Source organism: Gymnoscopelus braueri (assembly GCF_963280865.1).
Source record: "Gymnoscopelus braueri genome assembly, chromosome: 2".
NCBI classification, from domain to species: domain Eukaryota; kingdom Metazoa; phylum Chordata; class Actinopteri; order Myctophiformes; family Myctophidae; genus Gymnoscopelus; species Gymnoscopelus braueri.
The window spans coordinates 3,708,654-3,728,646 of NC_137604.1; the positions used below are offsets into that span (position 1 = coordinate 3,708,654).

The following is a 19,993-nucleotide window of genomic DNA, read 5'->3' on the forward strand; positions in this document are numbered from 1 at the left end:
TTGCTTATACTATAAGCCTTCATTTTGTTTTTTGTTCGATGTGTTAATCTGGTTATTCCTTCAGGGTGATGAAGACCCCTCCGTTATGCGTCGGGGTCTGATCACCCTCTCAGGGTTTATTTCTCAGTAATGACCTGCTCCCCATTGATTAACCCTTTGCACATTGTGTCATTGCTGCATGAAGTGAACCTTTAACTTGCCTTACAACATACTTATGTTCACACCCACGCAATGGTTTTCTAAGAGATTGTTTGATTAATCCAGTCCACATATCTGTGGACATCGGCATAGATACCAGGAAGGATCCGATCGCCACCACATTCCGCCTTCCCCCAGCTCACCACGCCTGCGATGTAGTGAACTCCGTCTTTTGTGCACATCAGGGGTCCGCCTGAATCACCCTGTAAGGACAAAGAACCAGTATGGATATAAGCTCTATGCACAGCAGCCATATTGGAAAGACATTGGGCCTCTTCCTTACTTCCTTCACAGGTGTTACCAATGACACTAATTAAGGCTCTGTTCCATTCTGGTCAAACACAAATTTGGGTCCAGGGACCCTCATGGTTCTTTGAGGGGTTTCCAAATGATCCCTAACGGGTGTGTGAGTCTGAGAGTGTACACATGGAACCAAATGGACTGTGTTTGCATGTATCCTAGTACACTGATCTTACCCCTATTAAGGCAACATGGTAATAGAGCACCGAAGTCCTGACGTCACTGCCAGTAGAGGGTGCTTTCCGCAGGTTCATGGCTTTACTTTTTGTATTTACATTGAACTGTGTTCCAAACATAAACACACCACCCTGGCGTTTTTACTCATATGGATATGAAGCATCGACTGAAGGTGTAAATGTACACATTTACCCAAAGAGTAACACAATATAATCACTAGAAACGAGTCAAACAACCCAAAGACTACATTTCTCATGAACGCGGCTGCTGTGGGGACAGTGATTTCAGACCCGGAAGTAGTAGTTCTTAAGACTTTTAAGGCAGAATTAAGTCCATTTTCGCCGGAAACAGGCTGTATCCAATATGAATGAATATCATAAACGATGCAGAGCCACCCCCCTGACAAAAACGCCAGGGTGGTGTGTTTATGTTTGGAACACAGTTCTTATATGATGTGATCTAAGATTCCCAAATGGGGATTTCAACACAAAAAATAAAGCCATAAACCCGTGGAACAGGCCCTCTAGTGGCAGTCTAGTGGCAGTGACGTCAGACTTCGGTGCTCTATAGTGATCATGTGAACACAGTTATCTGATTTACGCCTCTGTCGTTTTAACAGTTTTTTGGTGGAGCCGTCACCCTATTATATACGTCTTGGGTTTGAGAACGACACTTCCACATTCCTGGAGTGCAGAAGTGCCCACACACACGCACACGCACACACACACACACACACACACACACACACACACACACACACACACACACACACACACACACAAAACAAACCTGGCAGGTGTCGACTCTTTTCAACACATCTCCCGCACAGATCATGGTGTCGTCCAGTAGGCCTCTGTCCAGTTGTCGGCCTACAAACGTCTCCACACATTGCTCCTTAGACATCAAGGGAATGCGGGCATATGACAGCTTGGCTGGCTGGTGCACTGAGGGCCAAGAACACAGAGAGGCAATGAGAGAAAGACTGGACACAATGTTGCGAGACGTTACTCACAAAATACATGCATGTTAAACCTAAGGCTTTCATTAAGGAAGAAATAGATTACCATCAAATAGTTTTGAATGTTTTGTTTCTTCATGAGACACATCATATTGCCTGAGTTTCTACATGTGTACATAGTGATACCAGCCATACTGTACGGCTTGGAAACGATGGCACTGACAAGTGCAAGAAGAAGAAGAAGAAGAAGAAGAAGAAGAAGAAGAAGAAGAAGAAGAAGAAGAAGAAGAAGAAGAAGAAGAAGAAGAAAGCCTGTTGAATATTGAACATTGAATGTTACAGTAGAATAAATGTATGAGCTCCTAAGACATACTCTACCTGCTATATTATTAGATAGAAAGTTATATTTGTAGCTTGTATTTAAGGTGTGATTGGTGGTAGTGTAATGAGTAGTTGGATACGTACATGAATGTTCAGTGAGGCCCCATCCAGAGGTCTTACACACCATTCCAACTGGGAAGAGCTGGTTTGGCAGACAGGCAGTTTTAACATAGTGGGTTTCCTTGGCACAGAAGGGGCTGTCGGTGACTTTCAGCTGGAGTAATGCTGGGACACAGTGAATGGAATGGTACATCAGCATCTCTGACTTACATACAGTACATGTCATTATTTATAAAATGAAAATTATAATAAATAAAATAATAATAAGAAAAATAGCCGCAAGCAGCAATATTGGGGCCAAGAAATGCTATATGCAATATATTGCACTTGAGAGAAAGAAGACCATGCAAATGAGCATTGGAAACAGCTGAGCAGAGTTTTTAGGGATTGTAGATATTAAAATGCATGTTTCTTCTTATAATGGCAGATTTCAAACTCTTGTTAAAAATGCTGTCAACAAGAAAAAGATGTACCTTCATCTAAACATCATGGACCGATCCTAGTATTCTAATTAGGCTATAGTTTTTCATCACAATTCCTTGAGAGAGAGTTGAAGCTCTCGAACCGATGGTGCCCTCAGGACCATATCATCCGCAAAAAACAGTGAAGCAACCCTTAGCTCACCGAACCACATACCCTCTCCACCACGACTTCGACTTGAGATCCTGTCCATGAATATCACGATCACGATAGGTGACAAGGCGCAGCCCTGGCGGAGGCCAACCACCGAAATTATTCCGACTTACTACTGAGCACATCACGTCAAATGCTATGGCAAAAGATAGGAACTATCGATCAATCAGAAAATGGGGCGGGGCTAAGTAACACTAATGAAGAACAAGGACTCTAAACCGAGTCCAAGGATTCCACTCACAAGTGGAATTTTGGAATTTACAAATATCGACCAATCAGAAAAGGGGGTCGAGCCAAGTTACACAGACAAGGACTCTGATCTGATTCCAATGACACCACCCTCAAGTCTGTATGTATCAGATCAAAAGGTACATAGAAAAAAAGCTACTTTTTGAGCAAGTTTAGGCCCTTCAAAATGCGATTCATTTTTGATAAAATAATAAGGCTTTGCACTGTTGCACTGCTCAGACCCTAATTAAAGCTGAAAGCAGCGATGACTGGGCCCTCGCACCTCTGTCCACAAATATCGAATCAGAACAGGGAGCAGAGCTAAGTCACTCTAATGAAGGACAAGGGTTTTCAACCGAGTCCAGTGGGGTGACTCATGACTCTGTACGAGAAACTGTTCAAAAGTTATGGCAAAGGATAGGAACTATATAACATCGACCAATCAGAATAGGGGGCGGGGTTAAATAACTCCAATGAAGGACAAGGACTCTCAACCAAATCAAGTGATGCGACTCACAAGTGGCAACAACAAGCAGGTCAAAAGTTATGGCAAAATATAGGTTTTTTTTAATACAATATATGAAACTTTTTTATGCTATGTTTATTTGCTCTTTCCTGTCTTGATCACTTATCACATTCCATGACTCTTTATAACGCCTCCAAGAGGTACGTTTGTTCAAAATGTTAACTGGCTTGACAGTTATGTAAACGCATGGCCTCACCAACGTCATTATGAGCAGTGTTGGAGATTGTTGTCCTGTAATCCTTGTGAACGATGGCTCTCTCCACGGAGATGACCTGGACATGCTCTCCATGTCTCGTAATGTCCACTGTCCCCAAGACCACCTGCATGTCCATGTAATCTTCTCTGGAGAAACAACCAGTCAGTCATATCCATGAGATAAGAACTGTAATAGGATCTCTGGAGTGAACATATTATATGAATATACTTTAGAATTGAGACTTTAGAAATATGATGCATGCAGCTAAACAGGGCACTGTTACTGATTACATTTGTGGGAGAGAGCATACCCATTGCATGAACCCATAAAATAGCCTTTAGTGCAGCTTACATGCAGTGAGCAGCAGTGAGAACCCAACAGGATGCAATGAGGGCGCCTCCACAGGCGTGTGCGAAGGGCTCGGATGAGCCAGTGGTTCTGCGCTGCAGGGACGCCTGCCATGGATGATCTCCAAGTTTAGACAGCCGGCCTCCACTGATCCTTAACCCTAAGCTAAGGTATGGTCTGCCGCACTCTGAGAACTGGACTGGGAGTACTGTAGGCAATGCATGAGGGCCTTGGAAAGAAGGTTGTGTGTGTGTTAAAGGACGACTTCAGTTATTTTCAACCTATCTTCATATAATAGCTCCTCTATAATGCTCATGATAATATGGTAAAAAAAAAAAAGAATCTACTCACTCTGTGTCTCACCCATCAGTGACATCATCGGTAGACAGGGTTGGTCATTTCAAATCAACAAGATTTCGTGTTTTTTTTATTTTATTATTTTATTAATGCGAGAACAATGGCTTCTATTATAGCATGCTAACTTTCCAGGAATAGAAAGCCTGCAGTTTCTATTAGCTTCAATTCCCCATCGATGAAGTCACTGGTAGGCGGGTTTCTGAACTGTCCACAGCCCTCCTCTGAGATACAGGCCCAGTAGACAAACATGGTACCATACCATAATAATGAGCATTAGTGAGGACCATTATAGAGTATGACGATAGGTTGAAAATGGCTGAAGTTGTCCTTTAAATGAATACATTTGATTAAATAACTCTCAAAACAAGAGTTAGAAAGTGCTGTGCAATGAACTAAACCATGACATGAATAGTCAAAGTCAAACACAAAATGACATAAAAACTATACAGCGGGCCAAACAAACATACAGCAAGTTTCTTATGGAAGAAGTGAGTTTTTGCCAGCTTCTTCAACACGTCCACTGACTCTTTTTTTTTTCATAAACAAGGCTAACCAAGTTCCAGAAAGCGGGAGCTACCACTGGTCAGAAGGCCAGAGAGAGCTCAAGGGAAGGGAATGCAATCATTTGGACTATGTGGCCAGCCTGTGCAGTTCTTTTTAGGTGATTAAAATTATTTTAAAATCAATTCAACATTCAAAAGGTAACCAGTGTATAGTGGCCAGCACAGGTATTATTTTTGACATACTGTACCTGTACGTCATGTATTGGTTAGGAGCCGAGACAGAGGAGGTACATTGCCGTAATCAAGACAAAAAATCTTGTACAGTTAGTATTGGATTTTTGCAATGTTGCTTTGTCTTTGTTAGACTAAGAGCTGACTGAGGTCATTTAATGTAAAAGAGACAGGAGACAGAAGTGCAGCTGTGTATCATCAGTGTAACAATGATAAGAAATACACTGAAGACGATTAATTAGGACCCCAATTAAAGACAATAATCCTACTAAGGATTGAACCATGCACATCACAGGAAAAAATAATAATAATAATTAAAACTGCAAGCAGCGATGATCGGGCCCTCGCACCTCTGTCCACGTTAGGGGCAAACATCGACCAATCAGAACAGGGAGCAGAGCTAAGTAACTACATTTTCAACCGAGTGCAGTGAGGCGACTCATGACTCTGTACGACAAACTGTTCAAAAGTTATAGCAAAAGAGACTATCAAATATCGACCAATCAGAGGGTCCGGAGCTAAGTAACACCAATGACGGACAAGGACTCTTAACCGAATCAAGTGATGCGACTCGTAACTCTGTTGGAAAAACTGTTAAACAAGAATTAATTGGATAACATATCCAATGTGAGATGGGTGTATTATTCGGTGTTGTAGTGCTACTTTTAGAAGCGGGGGAGCGTACATGCATGCGCAGTCACGTGCACGTGCAAGGGGCCATCACGCCAGAAGGAAATGTTTGGATCGGGGCGGTGCAGCGGATCTGGTGCAGCCGATCTGGTGCAGCGGATCTGGCTCAGCGCTCAGGTCATGGACCTGGTGAGACGAAGGAGGAGCCCGGCCAGGAGGCCACCCACAGAGCCTAGTTCCTCCACGTGCCAGAGCCTCCCCGTGTTCAGGCAGAGTAAAAAACAAATTCAAAATGGCTGACTTCCTGTTTGGTTTAGGTCATGGTGCCAAGAGACTTTTTTGTAAGTCGGGACATGATACAGGTGTGTACCAATTTTCATACATGTAGGTGAAACGGTATTGTGGGGCTTCAACGTTGAAATTATGTAGGGGGCGCTATTGAGCCATTAAGCCACACCCCTCTCTTTAGACCATTAAAATACGTATTTTTTCTTCTGGTGTTATGTGTGCTTAAAGTTGACTTTTGAGTACGTTTAACACCCTCAAAAACGCAATTCATTTGTGCCTACAAATAAAAATAAACATTGCAATTTCAATAGGGCTTCGCATTGGTGCAGTGCTCGGGCCCTATAATAATATTTTGAGTTGGCCTATTAGTCAGTTCCCCAGGAAAAGTAGTTTCCATATTATTTGAATGTGCTGAATCACTTTATGCTGCCATATATACCCAGAGAGGAGCGCGGAGGGGGGAGCAGTTAGGGGTTAGGTGTCTTGCTCAGGGACACTTTGACACATTGCTGAGAGCTGGAATCGTACCGAGCCCTACGGGACCTCCGGAGGCTCACTGACCATTCAGCTATGGCAACCCTAATGCCCCAGTGCCAATGGCGCCACTGGTGCTACTGGTGCTAGGTAACGTAACAGTAAACTGTAAGTGTGGGAACATCGACATCAACATATTCAGTTTCTCTGCAAACAGTCCAGTGAGTCACGGAGAGATGAGGGTTTGCTATTCGTCCTCAGGAGAAATGTCCAAAAAATGATAAATAAAATCATTGTCGTGAACTTAAGTGGTCAAAGCTACCTGGCCCGGGATCAACATCACATCTGGGGACCTGGCAGTACTCCCAGCGTGTCTGTGGGTCAGTGGTGTAGCACCATGGCATCCTCTCATTGTCTGGATTACGGCAGTAGTTGTTCTCCAGGCCACTGACAAAACATACGAAGGTAGTTACATAGGTAGTGCGTAGATAGATATAAAGACAGACAGATAGATGGCTAGATATTGTGTGGGCATTCCTACTTCCGTGGATGGTTTTCGGGTGTGCGTTCGTGTGGGTGAGGTGTCTGGGCTGACCATCTCTGGCAGGTTTTGCCAGAGATGGTCTTGGCAACCGTCCCCCGATAGTTTACTCCCTCGCAAATGAAGCAGGTCAGCTCTGGAACGATGGTAGGCTCTGATGCTGAGGATGGGAAGAAGTAGATGGATGGAGAGAGCAGTGGTGTAAAGTAACTAAGTACATTTACTTATGTACTGTCCTTAAGTACACTTTTGAGGAATTTTCACTTTACTGGAGTATTTCCAGTTTCCAGTACTTTTACTTCTACTCCATTACATCTCAGAGGCAAATATTGTACTTTTACTCCACTACAATTATTTGAAAACTTTAGTTACTAGTTACTTTGTAGATTTCGATTATTATGACAAAACATACATTAACCACATCAGCCCTATATACATTTCGGCCATTTGAAAATAGCCGATCTACAAGCTCACAATGCATTGTGACGCGACGCATTGTGAGCTTGTAGATCTGCTATTTTCAAAATATTTGTATACATTTGAAAACTTGTGAAATGGGACCTTCTGCATAATGAGTACTTTCTACTTTTGGTACTGTAAGTGCATTTTTATACCAATACTTTTGTACTTTTACTCAAGTAAATTTAGAATTCTGGACTTTTACATGTAAACAGAGTATTTCTACATTGGAGTATTGATACTTTTACTTAAGTAAAATATTTGAGTACTTTTTCCACCCCTGGGAGAGAGTAAAGTCAAGGATCCGTGTTTTGGTCGTGAGATCATCTTGCACCTGCCTCCAGTTTACTGTATAAAAAAAGTTAACCACTGTTTCTAGTTCCAATAGTTAAAGTAATACTAGGTAACGTTTTCAACAAAACTAAAGTTAAATTGTATATCTTTTGCGAGTGGCAAAAGTTTCACAACACCCACTCCGTGAATTTCACCCCCGGAAGCCTTTTATTTATATATTTTCTATTGAACGTGTACAGGGGGGACTTTCCCGGGAAAATGACGTTCCTGGCCAACGTCATGACGTCGTGGCCGACGTCCTCAGGAACTACCGCAACGGTTTCCTGTTTGGCCAGGAACTACCGCGCTATTAACAAAAAGGAACCTCACGCTGATTTTAAGATAATGTAGGATTGGAAGATCGAAAAAGAACAGAAAAAGAAAGCACAGCTCATGGTAACTAATGCTCCACTGGCTAAGAGAAACGATCCGTAGATAGTATAAAACAATTAAAAGATCGCTTTTTGAAACGCTTCCGGCTTCCGGTGAAAACGAATGGAATTCTGGGTAATCGAGGATTACGGAAATTCTATGCAGTGACGGTAGTGACCAGCAGAGGTTGCTAAAAATCGTTAGTTGTGATTTTGCATTGTACAACTCCTTACACAGCGGGCGTATTTTTTTCATGTGAATAATACGTTTTTTTTTAAAACCTTATAAAGTCAATGCAAGCTGACATGCATGGAGCGAAAAAGCGAAGCAAAAAAGCGCCTTTTAATTCGGAACGAGTCTGAATTTTGCGTATATTCGCATATTGGCCGGTGTGTAACCGCCTTTAGGATGGGTAAAGGCAGAGGACCCATTTCACACACTGTATATGTCACTGTATATTTGCATATATAAAAAAGTAGTGGGGGCCAAATTATTGTGGGCTCACTAAAGCAAACACATTGATGTTATCCTCACTATTTAGTGTAGGGACACTAATGCTATCTTCACTATTTATCGTTCTTCATCATTCCGCCCGTTTTTTAGGCCCTATTTTGGAGGGGGGGAAAGGGTTTTATATCTGTGGCACCACAAAATGGCCGCCGCTGCTATGCCATATAAGGGAGCATAAGTCAGTGGGGAGTCAGTAAGGCTGCATAAGGCAGTATATAGAGAGTCACTAATAAGGTAGCATGAGACAGTGGGGAGTTAGTAATTAGGCTGCATAAGTCAGGATTGAGTCAGTAATAAGGGAGCATAAGTCTTGTGTGCTTGTTTACATTGACTCATTTGATATGTCATGGGAGTGTGTCTGAGACTTTGGCAACGGTTGCTAAGCTAGCTAGAGGGTTTGTTATTCATCCTCAGCAGAAATTCCCCCAAAATGAATCAATAAAATCACTGGGCCTCATGCATCAATAATTTCCTAATGTTTCCTCTTACATTTCTTCCTAAGTGAATTCCTAAGAGAAGTCAAGTCCGATCCATGAAACGTTCTTAAAAGGCAGAATTGTTCGTAACTTATGTTCTTATAATGATGAATCCTAATCCTCGTAACTTGGGTGTGCCAGTTAATCCCAATTACCATACCCATATAAGGAATGACTGCATGGCCCTGCCTGCAGTCACACCTGTGTGTGATTGCTGCACACAGGAAATCACACAGAAATAAAGTTGAGAGAATGAAGTAAAGCATACCTAAACTAAAGTCTAAAGATGGTTGAACACCAGACTCCAAACATAAAAATAAATAAATCAATAGTTCTGTGGAGGTAGGCTACTTCTGAAGTGAACAGCAAATTATTTAATTTAATTAATGAATGTATTTTATTATTTCTCTCACATTAATCAACATATCACCACTAGACATCAATGTAATTTTGCTGAAATTAGCATGTTATCCATATTTCATGTTCAGGAGTAGCGTTAGTAGTGGATATAAAACATCTTATTACTGAAAGCTGGTGACCATTTTCAAACAAAAATCAAGGACCCCCAAATTTAAGGTAGCAGCTGCTTGGTATGTAATGGGGTGGAAATGGGGGTGTGGTGGGTAATATGGTGGTGCAGGGAGGGGTGTAGGGGGCTGTGTGGGGGGTATGGGGATGTGTGTGACGGGTGGGTATAGGGGGGCTTTCAGGTGGGAAGGGGACGGGAAAATGGGGGTGTGGCGAATGTCGGGGATATGGGGGTGGGGGTTTGGTGGGGCGATGAGGGTGGGTTGGGGGTTATGGGGCTTGGGCTTCAACTCAACCGGGTCCGTTTGGGTTAGATTGTAATTTCAGACCCGTTGAAAACTCTAAAGCAGTTGTTCTCAAAAATGTTCATGTCAAGGACCCCCAAATTGACATGCATTTGGCTGCAGACCTCCACCTGAAAATATTTTCTGCTAGGGAAATGTTTTCAAGATTTATCAAAATGTTTCGAAAATAACCGATCTACAAGCTCAAAATGGCCAGTAATGGGACACGTTCTGAGCTTGTAGATCGGCTATTTTTTATTTTTTATAAGTATAAAATAGGGTTAAAGTGATTAAACTGTTCCTTGTTTGCTGTGGACCCCCTGGAACTCCCTCAAGGACCCCTGGGGGTCCCCAGATCACACTTTTGAGAACCTTTTTCGCTCTAAAGATTTGATAAAAAATATTATTGTAATTTAAATCCTATATTATAGAACTGTAGAATTGAAGAAACTTCGAGAATTAATTATTTTTGCACAAACATGTCACACTTAAGAATTCAAAGGCCACCCTAGGAGTGCTCTTCAGTGTGCGTAGATTCTGTTCTTACCTAAGAACAGATCACAGCTAAGAAAACATTGGAGTATACCAAAATCCTCTTAACAACTTCTTAAGTGGGTCTAAGAAAAAATGTCCTCTTAAGAAAGTGTGCGTAGATTCTGTTCTTACCTGAGAACAGATCACAGCTAAGAAAACATTGGAGTATACCAAAATCTTCTTAAAAACCTCTTAAGTGGGTTTAGGAAGAAATTTCCTCTTAAGAACGGTTGCTGCATGAGGCCCATTGTCATGAACTTAAGTGGTCAAAGTTACCTGGCTCTGGAACACCATTACATGTGGGGACCTGGCAGTACTCCCAGCGTGTCTGTGAGTCAGTGGTGTAGCACCATGGCATCCTCTCATTGTCTGGATTACGGCAGTAGTTGTGGTCCAGGCCTCTGACAAAAACATGTAAGTAGGTACAGTAGGTAGGTAGCAAGTACAGTACAGACAGACATACATACACTAGACAGACGGTTAGATACTGTAGATAGGTGGATGTTTGGCTGGATGTTCTTACTTGCATGGGTAGTCGTTGGGCGTGCGGCCGTGGTTGTGAGGTGTCTGGGCCGACCAGCTCTGACAGGTTTTGCCAGAGATCGTCCTGGCAACCGTCCCCCGATACTTTATGCCGACGCCACTGTAACAGGTCACCTCTGGGACCATGGTAGGTGGACAGGACAGGAAGAAGTAGACACAAGGTGATGCTAAGAATTGCTTAAACTCTGGTAATTATCCATTTTTAATTTGATTTAAAAACAGTGGTGTGTATATTATGTTTTTATTGTATTGTGTATAGGCTAAAGGTTGGTACATACAATGCAAGATATCCTCATCGAGAGTGACTAAAGAAACCCACTAAGAAAATCTATTCCGGTTGTTGTCAGAAACCAGCCTGGACTCAACTTCTAAGCTTCTACGTTCAGTTCAACCATTCAGACAAGGCCAGAGCTGCAACTTTGCTGGCTAGAAAGCTGCCATGAAATCTATACTACTAACTTCAAAACTATGTTTTGAAGTTAGTAGTGTAGATGTTCAGGGGAAAGGTGGCTTTGTATTCTACAAATACATGTGTTTGTTAAATTTTATTTGAACGTCGTATGCTCTATGTTTGTACCAAGACGGTTGACATTAACTCAAATGGTGCCGAGTCAATGGTGCTGAGTCGGCTGAAGTGGACTCGGCACGGCGACTCGCTCGACTAGCGGCTCGCTCTGTGGTGCCTCTCGTGGCTCAAGTGTTTTTTGGCGGAGCCGTCAACCTTTTACGTCTTGGGTTTGAGAACAGCACTTCTGCATTCCTGGAGTGCGGAAGTAATTGAGTGCGGAGAAATTTAAGATTGCATTCTTGCATGAGGCCCAAGATCGTCAACTTGTTCATCTGTTATGTTTCTATTTGCCGTACTACAAAGTGTATAAAGTATAGGGCTTATAGCAAGTTGTTAAATTACCAAGATAGTGTTTGGTATGTACTTTGAGTGGAAACCGGTCATCAGGAAACTTTGTTTCAATGCAACCAATATGTGGTCTTGATGAGTGGAATCACACTTGTCTGTCCCTGAGGCAGGGATACTACTGATGCTCAGTAACAGAACAGTAAACTGTAAGCTGGGGAACATCGACATCAAGCTTAACCCATGGTCAGTTTCTCTGTAAACAGTCCAGTGACTTACAGAGAGATGAGGGTTTGTTATTCGTCCTCAGCAGAAATGTCCTAAAAGTAATACATACAAAAATCATTGTCATGAACTTAAGTGGTCAAAGCTACCTGGCTGGGGAACACTATCACATCTGGGGACCTCGCAGTACTCCCAGCGTGTCTGTGAGTCAGTGGTGTAGCACCATGGCATCTTCTCATCGTCTGGATTACGGCAGTAGTTGTTGTCCAAGCCACTGACCAATAATATGTTGGTAGATACAGTAAGTAGGTGAAAATATAGACAGACAGACAGACAGACAGACAGACAGACAGACAGACAGACAGACAGACAGACAGACAGACAGACAGACAGACAGACAGACAGACAGAAATACGGCTAAATAGATGGATAGATAATGTAGATAGGTAGATATTTGGCTTGGTGTTCTTACTTGTGTGGGTGATTTTCAGGCGTGCGGCCGTGGCTGTGAGGTGTCTGGGCCGACCAGCGCTGGCAGGTTTTGCCAGAGATCGTCCTGGCAACCGTCCCCCGATAGTTTATGCCATCGCAGGTGAAGCAGGTCAGCTCTGGAACGATGGTAGGCTCTGATGTTGAGGACAGGAAGAAGTAGTTGGATGGAGAGAGGAAAGACAAGGACCAGTGTGTTGGTAGAGAGAGAGGCTGTTTCACCCTCACAGCCCCCGGTCTGTGTTTTGAAGTGTCCCTGAGCAAGAAACTTAACCCCCAACTACTCCCTGGGCATTGTATTAATAGCGCCCACTGCTCCATTGCAGAGGACGCATTTCACATAGTGTGCAAATATACAGTGTCAAAAATACCCTAAAGAAGTGGGGAACAAATTATTGTGGGCTCGTTAAGGTGAGTACACTAATGTTATCGTCACTATTTATTGTAGGCTCATAGGCGAGCAGACTAATGTTAACTTCACTATTTACAATTAATTATTCCGCCCATTTATTGGCACCCATCTATAGTCATTCATACTGCTCAGAGGCGTTCGGTAAGTTACTTTAAATTAGTAACTAGTTATGGTTACTTCGCTATTTCATAGTTCAATTCAATTCAGATACTTTATCCCTTCAATGTATTTATGTAGTCATGTATGATTCCACTCAAATTCTACTCTTGACTTGTATTTGAATGCTCATAGGCTCTAAGTTCGTACCAAGACGGTTGTCTTGTCCGCTTGCTGTGTTCGACTGCTTCTGTCAGTTTTATGCTGCATACAACTCAATGATGCAGCTGGTGTGTCCTTGGCTAATGTGATCTGCACCACCATGTTACTAGTACAGATGTGACATCATGCTACATAGTTATGCAATGGTTAAAGCTGCACTATGTAACTTTCCTCTTCTACCCTGGATTTGAACCTGGTTTCCTGTGCAAGTGCTGCATTTGTTACCATTGAGCTAATAGCCATTGCTGCGGTGTCAACGCTCCGCGGACGTGACACCGCAGCAATGGCCGCCTACAGGCAGCTACAGGCAGCGCGTCTGTGGATTCGTCTATAAGTTATATTGTATTAACATACTCTTACATTTTATTCTTTAATAAAAAAGTTACATAGTGCCACTTTAACTGCAAATGAATGCCAGCATAGTGTTAGGGGGCGTTACATATGCTTTTAACTAACAGCGTTGCCGCTCCAATTTAAGATTATGTGGGATTCACCATTCAGCACACATTGGTAAGGGCAGATTTCACTTCTCTTATTCGTTTTTAAATATAAGAGACGTTTAACGGCATGAGGCCCAAAATTGTGAGCTTGGAGATCTGCTATTTTGCTATTTGCCGTAGGACTAGGACTTACAGTAAGTTTTTAACCCATTAAGACCTGGAACGCATCTGTCATTTTTTTAATTGAGCTAAAAAGCATTATTTTACACTTTGGCTATTTAAAAATAGCATGCAGATACAAGCTCATAGCGCGGCACCGAGTGCCGTGCTATGAGCTTGTAGGTCAAAGTTACCTGGCTCGGGAACACCAACACATGTGGGGACCTGGCAGTACTCCCAGCGTGTCTGTGAGTCAGTGGTGTAGCACCATGGCATCCTCTCATTGTCTGGATTACGGCAGTTGTTGTTGTCCAGGCCTCTGACAAAAAAATATGTTGGTAGGTAGCAAGTAGACAGATAGACAGACAGACAGACAGACAGACAGACAGACAGACAGACAGACAGACAGACAGACTTCAACAGGGGGTCCGGGACCCCTAGGGGGTCCTCAGAGTTGCTACAGGGGGTCTGCCAAATCTCTGTGTGATAGGATCATTGTTTTTTACATTAACCACTTGAACCCTAGCATCCCTATTCTAAGGACAACTTTAGCCGAAAATAGCCGATCTACAAGCCCACAACGCCTCACGCTGCGGCTGCGAGGCGTTGTGGGCTTGTAGATCGGCTATTTTCGGCAAAGAGGGGAAAAAAGAGCAGAAGTACAGAGTGAAAGTTTACTAAGTATTGACGGTTTAAGTCGTTAAATGTCTGAAAATACACATTAACATGAATCCAACATCCATGAAAAGCTTTAATCTGCAACACAATTTTATGTAATATATAGTGGGGGTCCCTGCTTCATCTCTCTCTCTGTTAGGGGGTCCTTGGCCTGAAAAGGTTGAAGACCCCTGGTCTAGATAGATGCATAGATACTGTAGATAGGTACATATCTGGGGTTCTTACTTGCATGGGTAACTCTCAGGCTTGCGCTCGTGGCTGTGAGGTGTCTGGGCCGACCAGCTCTGGCAGGATTTGCCGGAGATCGTCCTGGCAACCGTCCCCCGATAGTTTCTGCCATTGCCACTGTAACAGGTCAGCTCTGGGACCATGGTAGGTGGACAGGACGAGAAGGGACAGGACAGGACAGGACAGGGAGAAGTAGGTGGATGGAGAGAGTATAAACACAAGGATCAGTGTTTTGGAACGTCCCTGGTTTGCGCCCTGGCCCCGGTCTATGGGCCCTATTGTGTGCGTCTTAAGTACCAGGTCTTATGACTTAACTTAGGACCTGGAGGCGTGGCCAATGCTGTTTGGCCACTCCAAATAGCGAAATAGCATTGGCCACACCTCCAGGTCTTAAGTTAAATCATAAGTCATAAGTTAAGTACTCGCAAAATAGGGCCCTGTGTTTCAAAGTGTCCCTGAGCAAGAAATGTAACCCCGAACTGCTCCCCGGGTGCTGTATTCATAGCATTCGCTGCTCCTAATGTAAATACATTACATATATGCAGAGGACACATTTCACGTATGTGCACCATGAGGCCGATTTGAAATATTTTGGAGTGTGCCTACTGGGAGTGTGCCTACTGGGAGTGTGCCCTACTGGGAGTGTGCCTACTGGGAGTGTGCCCTACTGGGAGTGTGCCTACTGGGAGTGTGCCTACTGGGAGTGTGCGTGCAAAGGTTCATGCTGATCTGTCCAGCGGTGCTGGAGATTAGCTATTCACAAACACACTGATGGACACACAGACCTACGGACGGACAGACATGAGTGAAAGCATTGTCTGTGGCCTTTGGCCGTCAAGCCTGGTGGAGATGTGACTGACACTGGATGAAAATTATATACTTCATTGTTTTTTGCCGTTTAAGCCAACCTTACCAGAAAGATATTACTGTGCATTCCCCCCATGTCTTCTGGCTGTTGTCAGGGACCAGCCAGCTAAAGGAGCAGAGTCAACTTCTAAGCTCTTATCTATGTTCAACCATCCTACTCACACCAGAGCTGCAACTTCGCCAGCTAGAAAGCTGCCATGAAATCTATAATAATAACTTCAAAACTAGTGAAATGTTCAGGGGGAAGGTGGCTTTTGCATTCTGTAAATATGTTTTAATACGTTTAAATGCTGTTTGCCTCACAGGCTCATATGTTCATACCAAAGATTGACTTGTCCGCTTGCTGTGTTCAAGTGCTGATGCTACATACAACTCAGTGATGCAGCCGGTGTGTCCACGGCTAACGTGATCTGCACCACAATATTGTTATTTGTACAGACGTGACATCATGCTACATAGTTGTGCCATGGTTAACTGCAGATAAACTCTGAGGATTCCAGCCATTGTCCAAACACCTTAATCTGAAGAATCTCTAAAAGCCAACATTACAACCCACACTGACTTGTGCTCCAGGGGGTAAAGGTCAGCGTCACACAGCGGCGATGGAAAATCCTTTGAAAATAGCAGATCTACAAGCTCACAATGCGTCACATCGCGACGCATTGTGAGCTTGTAGATCGGCTATTTTTAGATCGACAATTTTTTTTTAAATACACAGTACCTAAAAAAAAACAAATAATAAAACAGCAAATCAGACACAAACTAGTGTAATTCAATGTTGCTAATTATCTACAATTGAATTGCAATCACTGAAGTATTCACTGAGGTAATGTAGCCTATAGGGGAGGCTAAACCTTCCTAAATGTACCGCTGGCTCTTGCACACATTATAGATTATAGATATAGATACGTCTGGATTATAGTCATGTGTGTCATCATCGCAGCAGCCACCACAAGAATATGACAATAAAGCACGAGGATGATTATTGGTAGGCCAATTTTTTTTTATATTAAATGAACAACAACACTGAAACGGAACAGAGATTGATAGACAGACAGACAGACAGACAGACAGACAGACATCAATAAAAAACACAAGAACTTTAGTTACCGTGATGTTTGTGATTGTAAGTAGAAATAATCCATTACCCCCAGCAATCCACGCAGACTGAAGACAAACGAGGGAAGACAGAGACAGACAGGCAGGCAGACAGGCAGACAGACAGGCAGACAGACAGACAGACAGACAGACAGACAGACAGACAGACAGGCAGGCAGACAGACAGACAGACAGACAGACAGACAGACAGACAGACAGACAGACAGACAGACAGGCAGGCAGGCAGACAGACAGACAGACAGACAGACAGACAGGCAGGCAGGCAGGCAGGCAGGCAGGCAGGCAGGCAGGCAGGCAGGCAGACAGACAGACAGACAGACAGACAGACAGACAGGCAGGCAGGCAGACAGACAGACAGGCAGGCAGGCAGGCAGGCAGGCAGGCAGGCAGGCAGGCAGACAGGCAGGCAGGCAGGCAGACAGACAGACAGACAGACAGACAGACAGACAGACAGACAGACAGACGCGCATTCAGCTGATTTGGACAGATTCATACATTCAAGTGCTCTGATTCATAGATGTGTTTGATTTTGAAACGGAAGCCTTGTTATGCTGAGTTGTTATTTAGCCTTTCTGGGGGTATGGTTAAATCAATGAATTATATTTCATGGTCATGTCAACATTTAACAACATTAAAATCTTCAAGTTTACAATCTGAAAAAGAAACAATTTGACATATTTCTGCAGTTGTTTGAAACAAGAAACTGTCAAACAAACATCGGGCACAACTAACTCAAGTTAGACAGTTGAACAACACCTTCAACACATTATATCCAATCTAATGAGTGTCTTACCTTCAGCATTCACTGAGTTCAGAGTATGCAGCCATATGAAGAAGAGACAGCATTGTTTTATCACATACATTTCTGCACATTAAGGCTTTCAAAGTGTAAAATGAAGTGAACAGTGAGAACAGTAGAAGGAAAATGACTGTTGTGTTCTAGTCCCTCCACCACAAGGAAGGGGTCAAAGGTGGAAGTGACCACCCACTGTCTGATATGACTTACTGCGAAGCATGATGAAGTCAGCACTTTAGATTGGATGAGGGATGCAATGTTTACATACAGGTCTTTATATTTGTCTTATAATCAGTGATGGAAAAAGTACTAAATGTTTTTACTTAAGTAAAAGTATCAATGCTGCGATATAGAAATACTCTGTTACAAGTAAATTAAAGTCCGGAATTAAAAATGTACTTGAGTAAAAGTACAAAAGCATTGGTATCAAAATGTACTTAAAGTACCAAAAGTAGAAAGTACTCATTATGCAGAATGTCCCATTTCACAAGTTTTCTTTTTGAAAATCCTTTGAAAATAGCAGATCTACAAGCGACGCATTATGAGCTTGTAGATCGGCTATTTTCAAATGGCCGAAATGTATATAGGGCTTAAGTGGTTAATGCATGTGTTGTAATAATAATCAAAATCTATAAAATAACTAGTAACTAAAGTTTTCAAATAATTGTAGTGGAGTAAAAGTACAATATTTGCCTTTGAGATGTAGCGGAGTAGAAGTAAAAGTACTGAAAATTGTACTTAAGTACGGTACTTGAGTAAACGTACTAAGTTAACCCATACACAGTACTTAAAAAAAACAAATAATAAAACAGCAAATCAGACACAACTAGTGTAATTCAATGTTGCTAATTATCTACAATTGAATTGCAATCACTGAAGTATTTTATTTGATAAACATGCACATTGAGAGTTTTTGACTGACTAACCATATATTCCTGTAAAGGTTTTTTTCTTCTGTTAATCATTAAGCAGTAATCAATTAAGCAATCAAAGCCGTTTGTGCTGGCCCAAACATGCAGAGTAGCCTAGTGTGGAGATGTCAGGACATTCAAATGAAATACATAAAACTACATCTTAAGAAACTCGTCATGTAAATGTAATATTATAGCAACATCTGATTGTTAAGTTGAGGAAAGAGGTTTGTGCCACAGAAACTGTTTAAACTGAACTACACCACTTAGCTTTTATCTATCTATGGCAGTGGTTCTCAAACATGATCATGTCAATGACCCCCGCATCGATCCCGACTTCTGTACCAAACCACTGTAGCCAGTCACATATTTGGCCCCATTTGTTGAGGTGAGGTGAGGTGATGTGAGGTGGGTGGGTGGGGGGGTGGGATGCAGGCGCAGAGGTATTAATTTAATATGCGTAACAAAGGGTTTTCTTTGTAAATAAATGTGGACTTTTTGAAATAACAGCAGACCGAATTGACCGATGAACATTTTTATGATCAAAGCTTTGCCTTCACCTCATCAGAAGAATCCATAAATTCCTTTTTCCTTTTAACAGGACGTTCATGAAAGTCCTTGCGGGCTTGTTTCCAATGAGGGCCTGTGAGCAATTAGGGGTTAAGAGTCTTGCGATGAACATTTTGTTTTTAGGATTGATTTTAAAATTCTTTTTTTTTTAAATTCTTTTAATAGTTTATAAAGCTCTAAATGGTCTGGCACCGTCCTACCTCTCTGACTGCCTAGAGAGATATGTTCCAAACCGGGCCCTCAGGTCTTCAAGTGCTGACCTGCTCGAGGTGCCTACAATGACATATAAAAAATACGGTGAAGCAGCATTCTGCTTTTACGGACCGACAGTGTGGAATAAACTCCCATTACACTTAAGACAGGCAGCCTCTGTCGATAGCTTTAAAGCACAGCTCAAGACCTATTACTTCACTCTTGCTTTTAGCTGATTCTTTGGTTGATTTTTAATTCCTCACTGTATTCCCTATTTTAATGTTGTTTTATGCCTTTGCTTTTGCCTTTGCTTTTATTTTATTTTATTTAATTTTTGTTTGCTTTATTGTTAAATTGGTTCTAACTGTAATTGTATTCTTGCTCTGTAAAGCACTTTGAGCTGCATTTCATGTCATGAAAGGTGCTATACAAATAAAGTTTATTATTATTATTATTATTATTGCTCAGGGACAAATTTCATTTCATCGACACATATGCTGACCTGGCCTGGAATCGCACCTGGGGCAACCAGGGACTCTGGCTCACTAACCACTCAGCTATGGCCGCCCCTGGTAATGATTTGCACACCTGTGTTTTCTAATCAGCCTGGCAGCTGGCGTGCCTTGCAGTATGGTGGTGCGCACCACCAACATATTCAAAAAATCTTA

The 19,993-nt window shown here is 42.5% G+C and overlaps 1 protein-coding gene across 1 annotated transcript; it reads right to left on the reverse strand.

The window, feature by feature from the left end:
- Positions 1–239: 239 nt before the first annotated feature.
- On the reverse strand, positions 240–15,013 carry LOC308075360 (plasminogen-like; the record flags this gene model as incomplete). Its single annotated transcript, XM_080415209.1, has 13 exons — positions 240–401; positions 1,465–1,619; positions 2,099–2,239; positions 3,658–3,803; positions 4,009–4,204; positions 6,811–6,935; positions 7,084–7,189; positions 10,802–10,926; positions 11,049–11,184; positions 12,296–12,420; positions 12,619–12,772; positions 14,159–14,283; positions 14,868–15,013. 13 exons carry the CDS (start codon positions 15,011–15,013, stop codon positions 240–242), a joined length of 1,842 nt encoding a protein of 613 aa, XP_080271335.1.
- Positions 15,014–19,993: the final 4,980 nt, after the last annotated feature.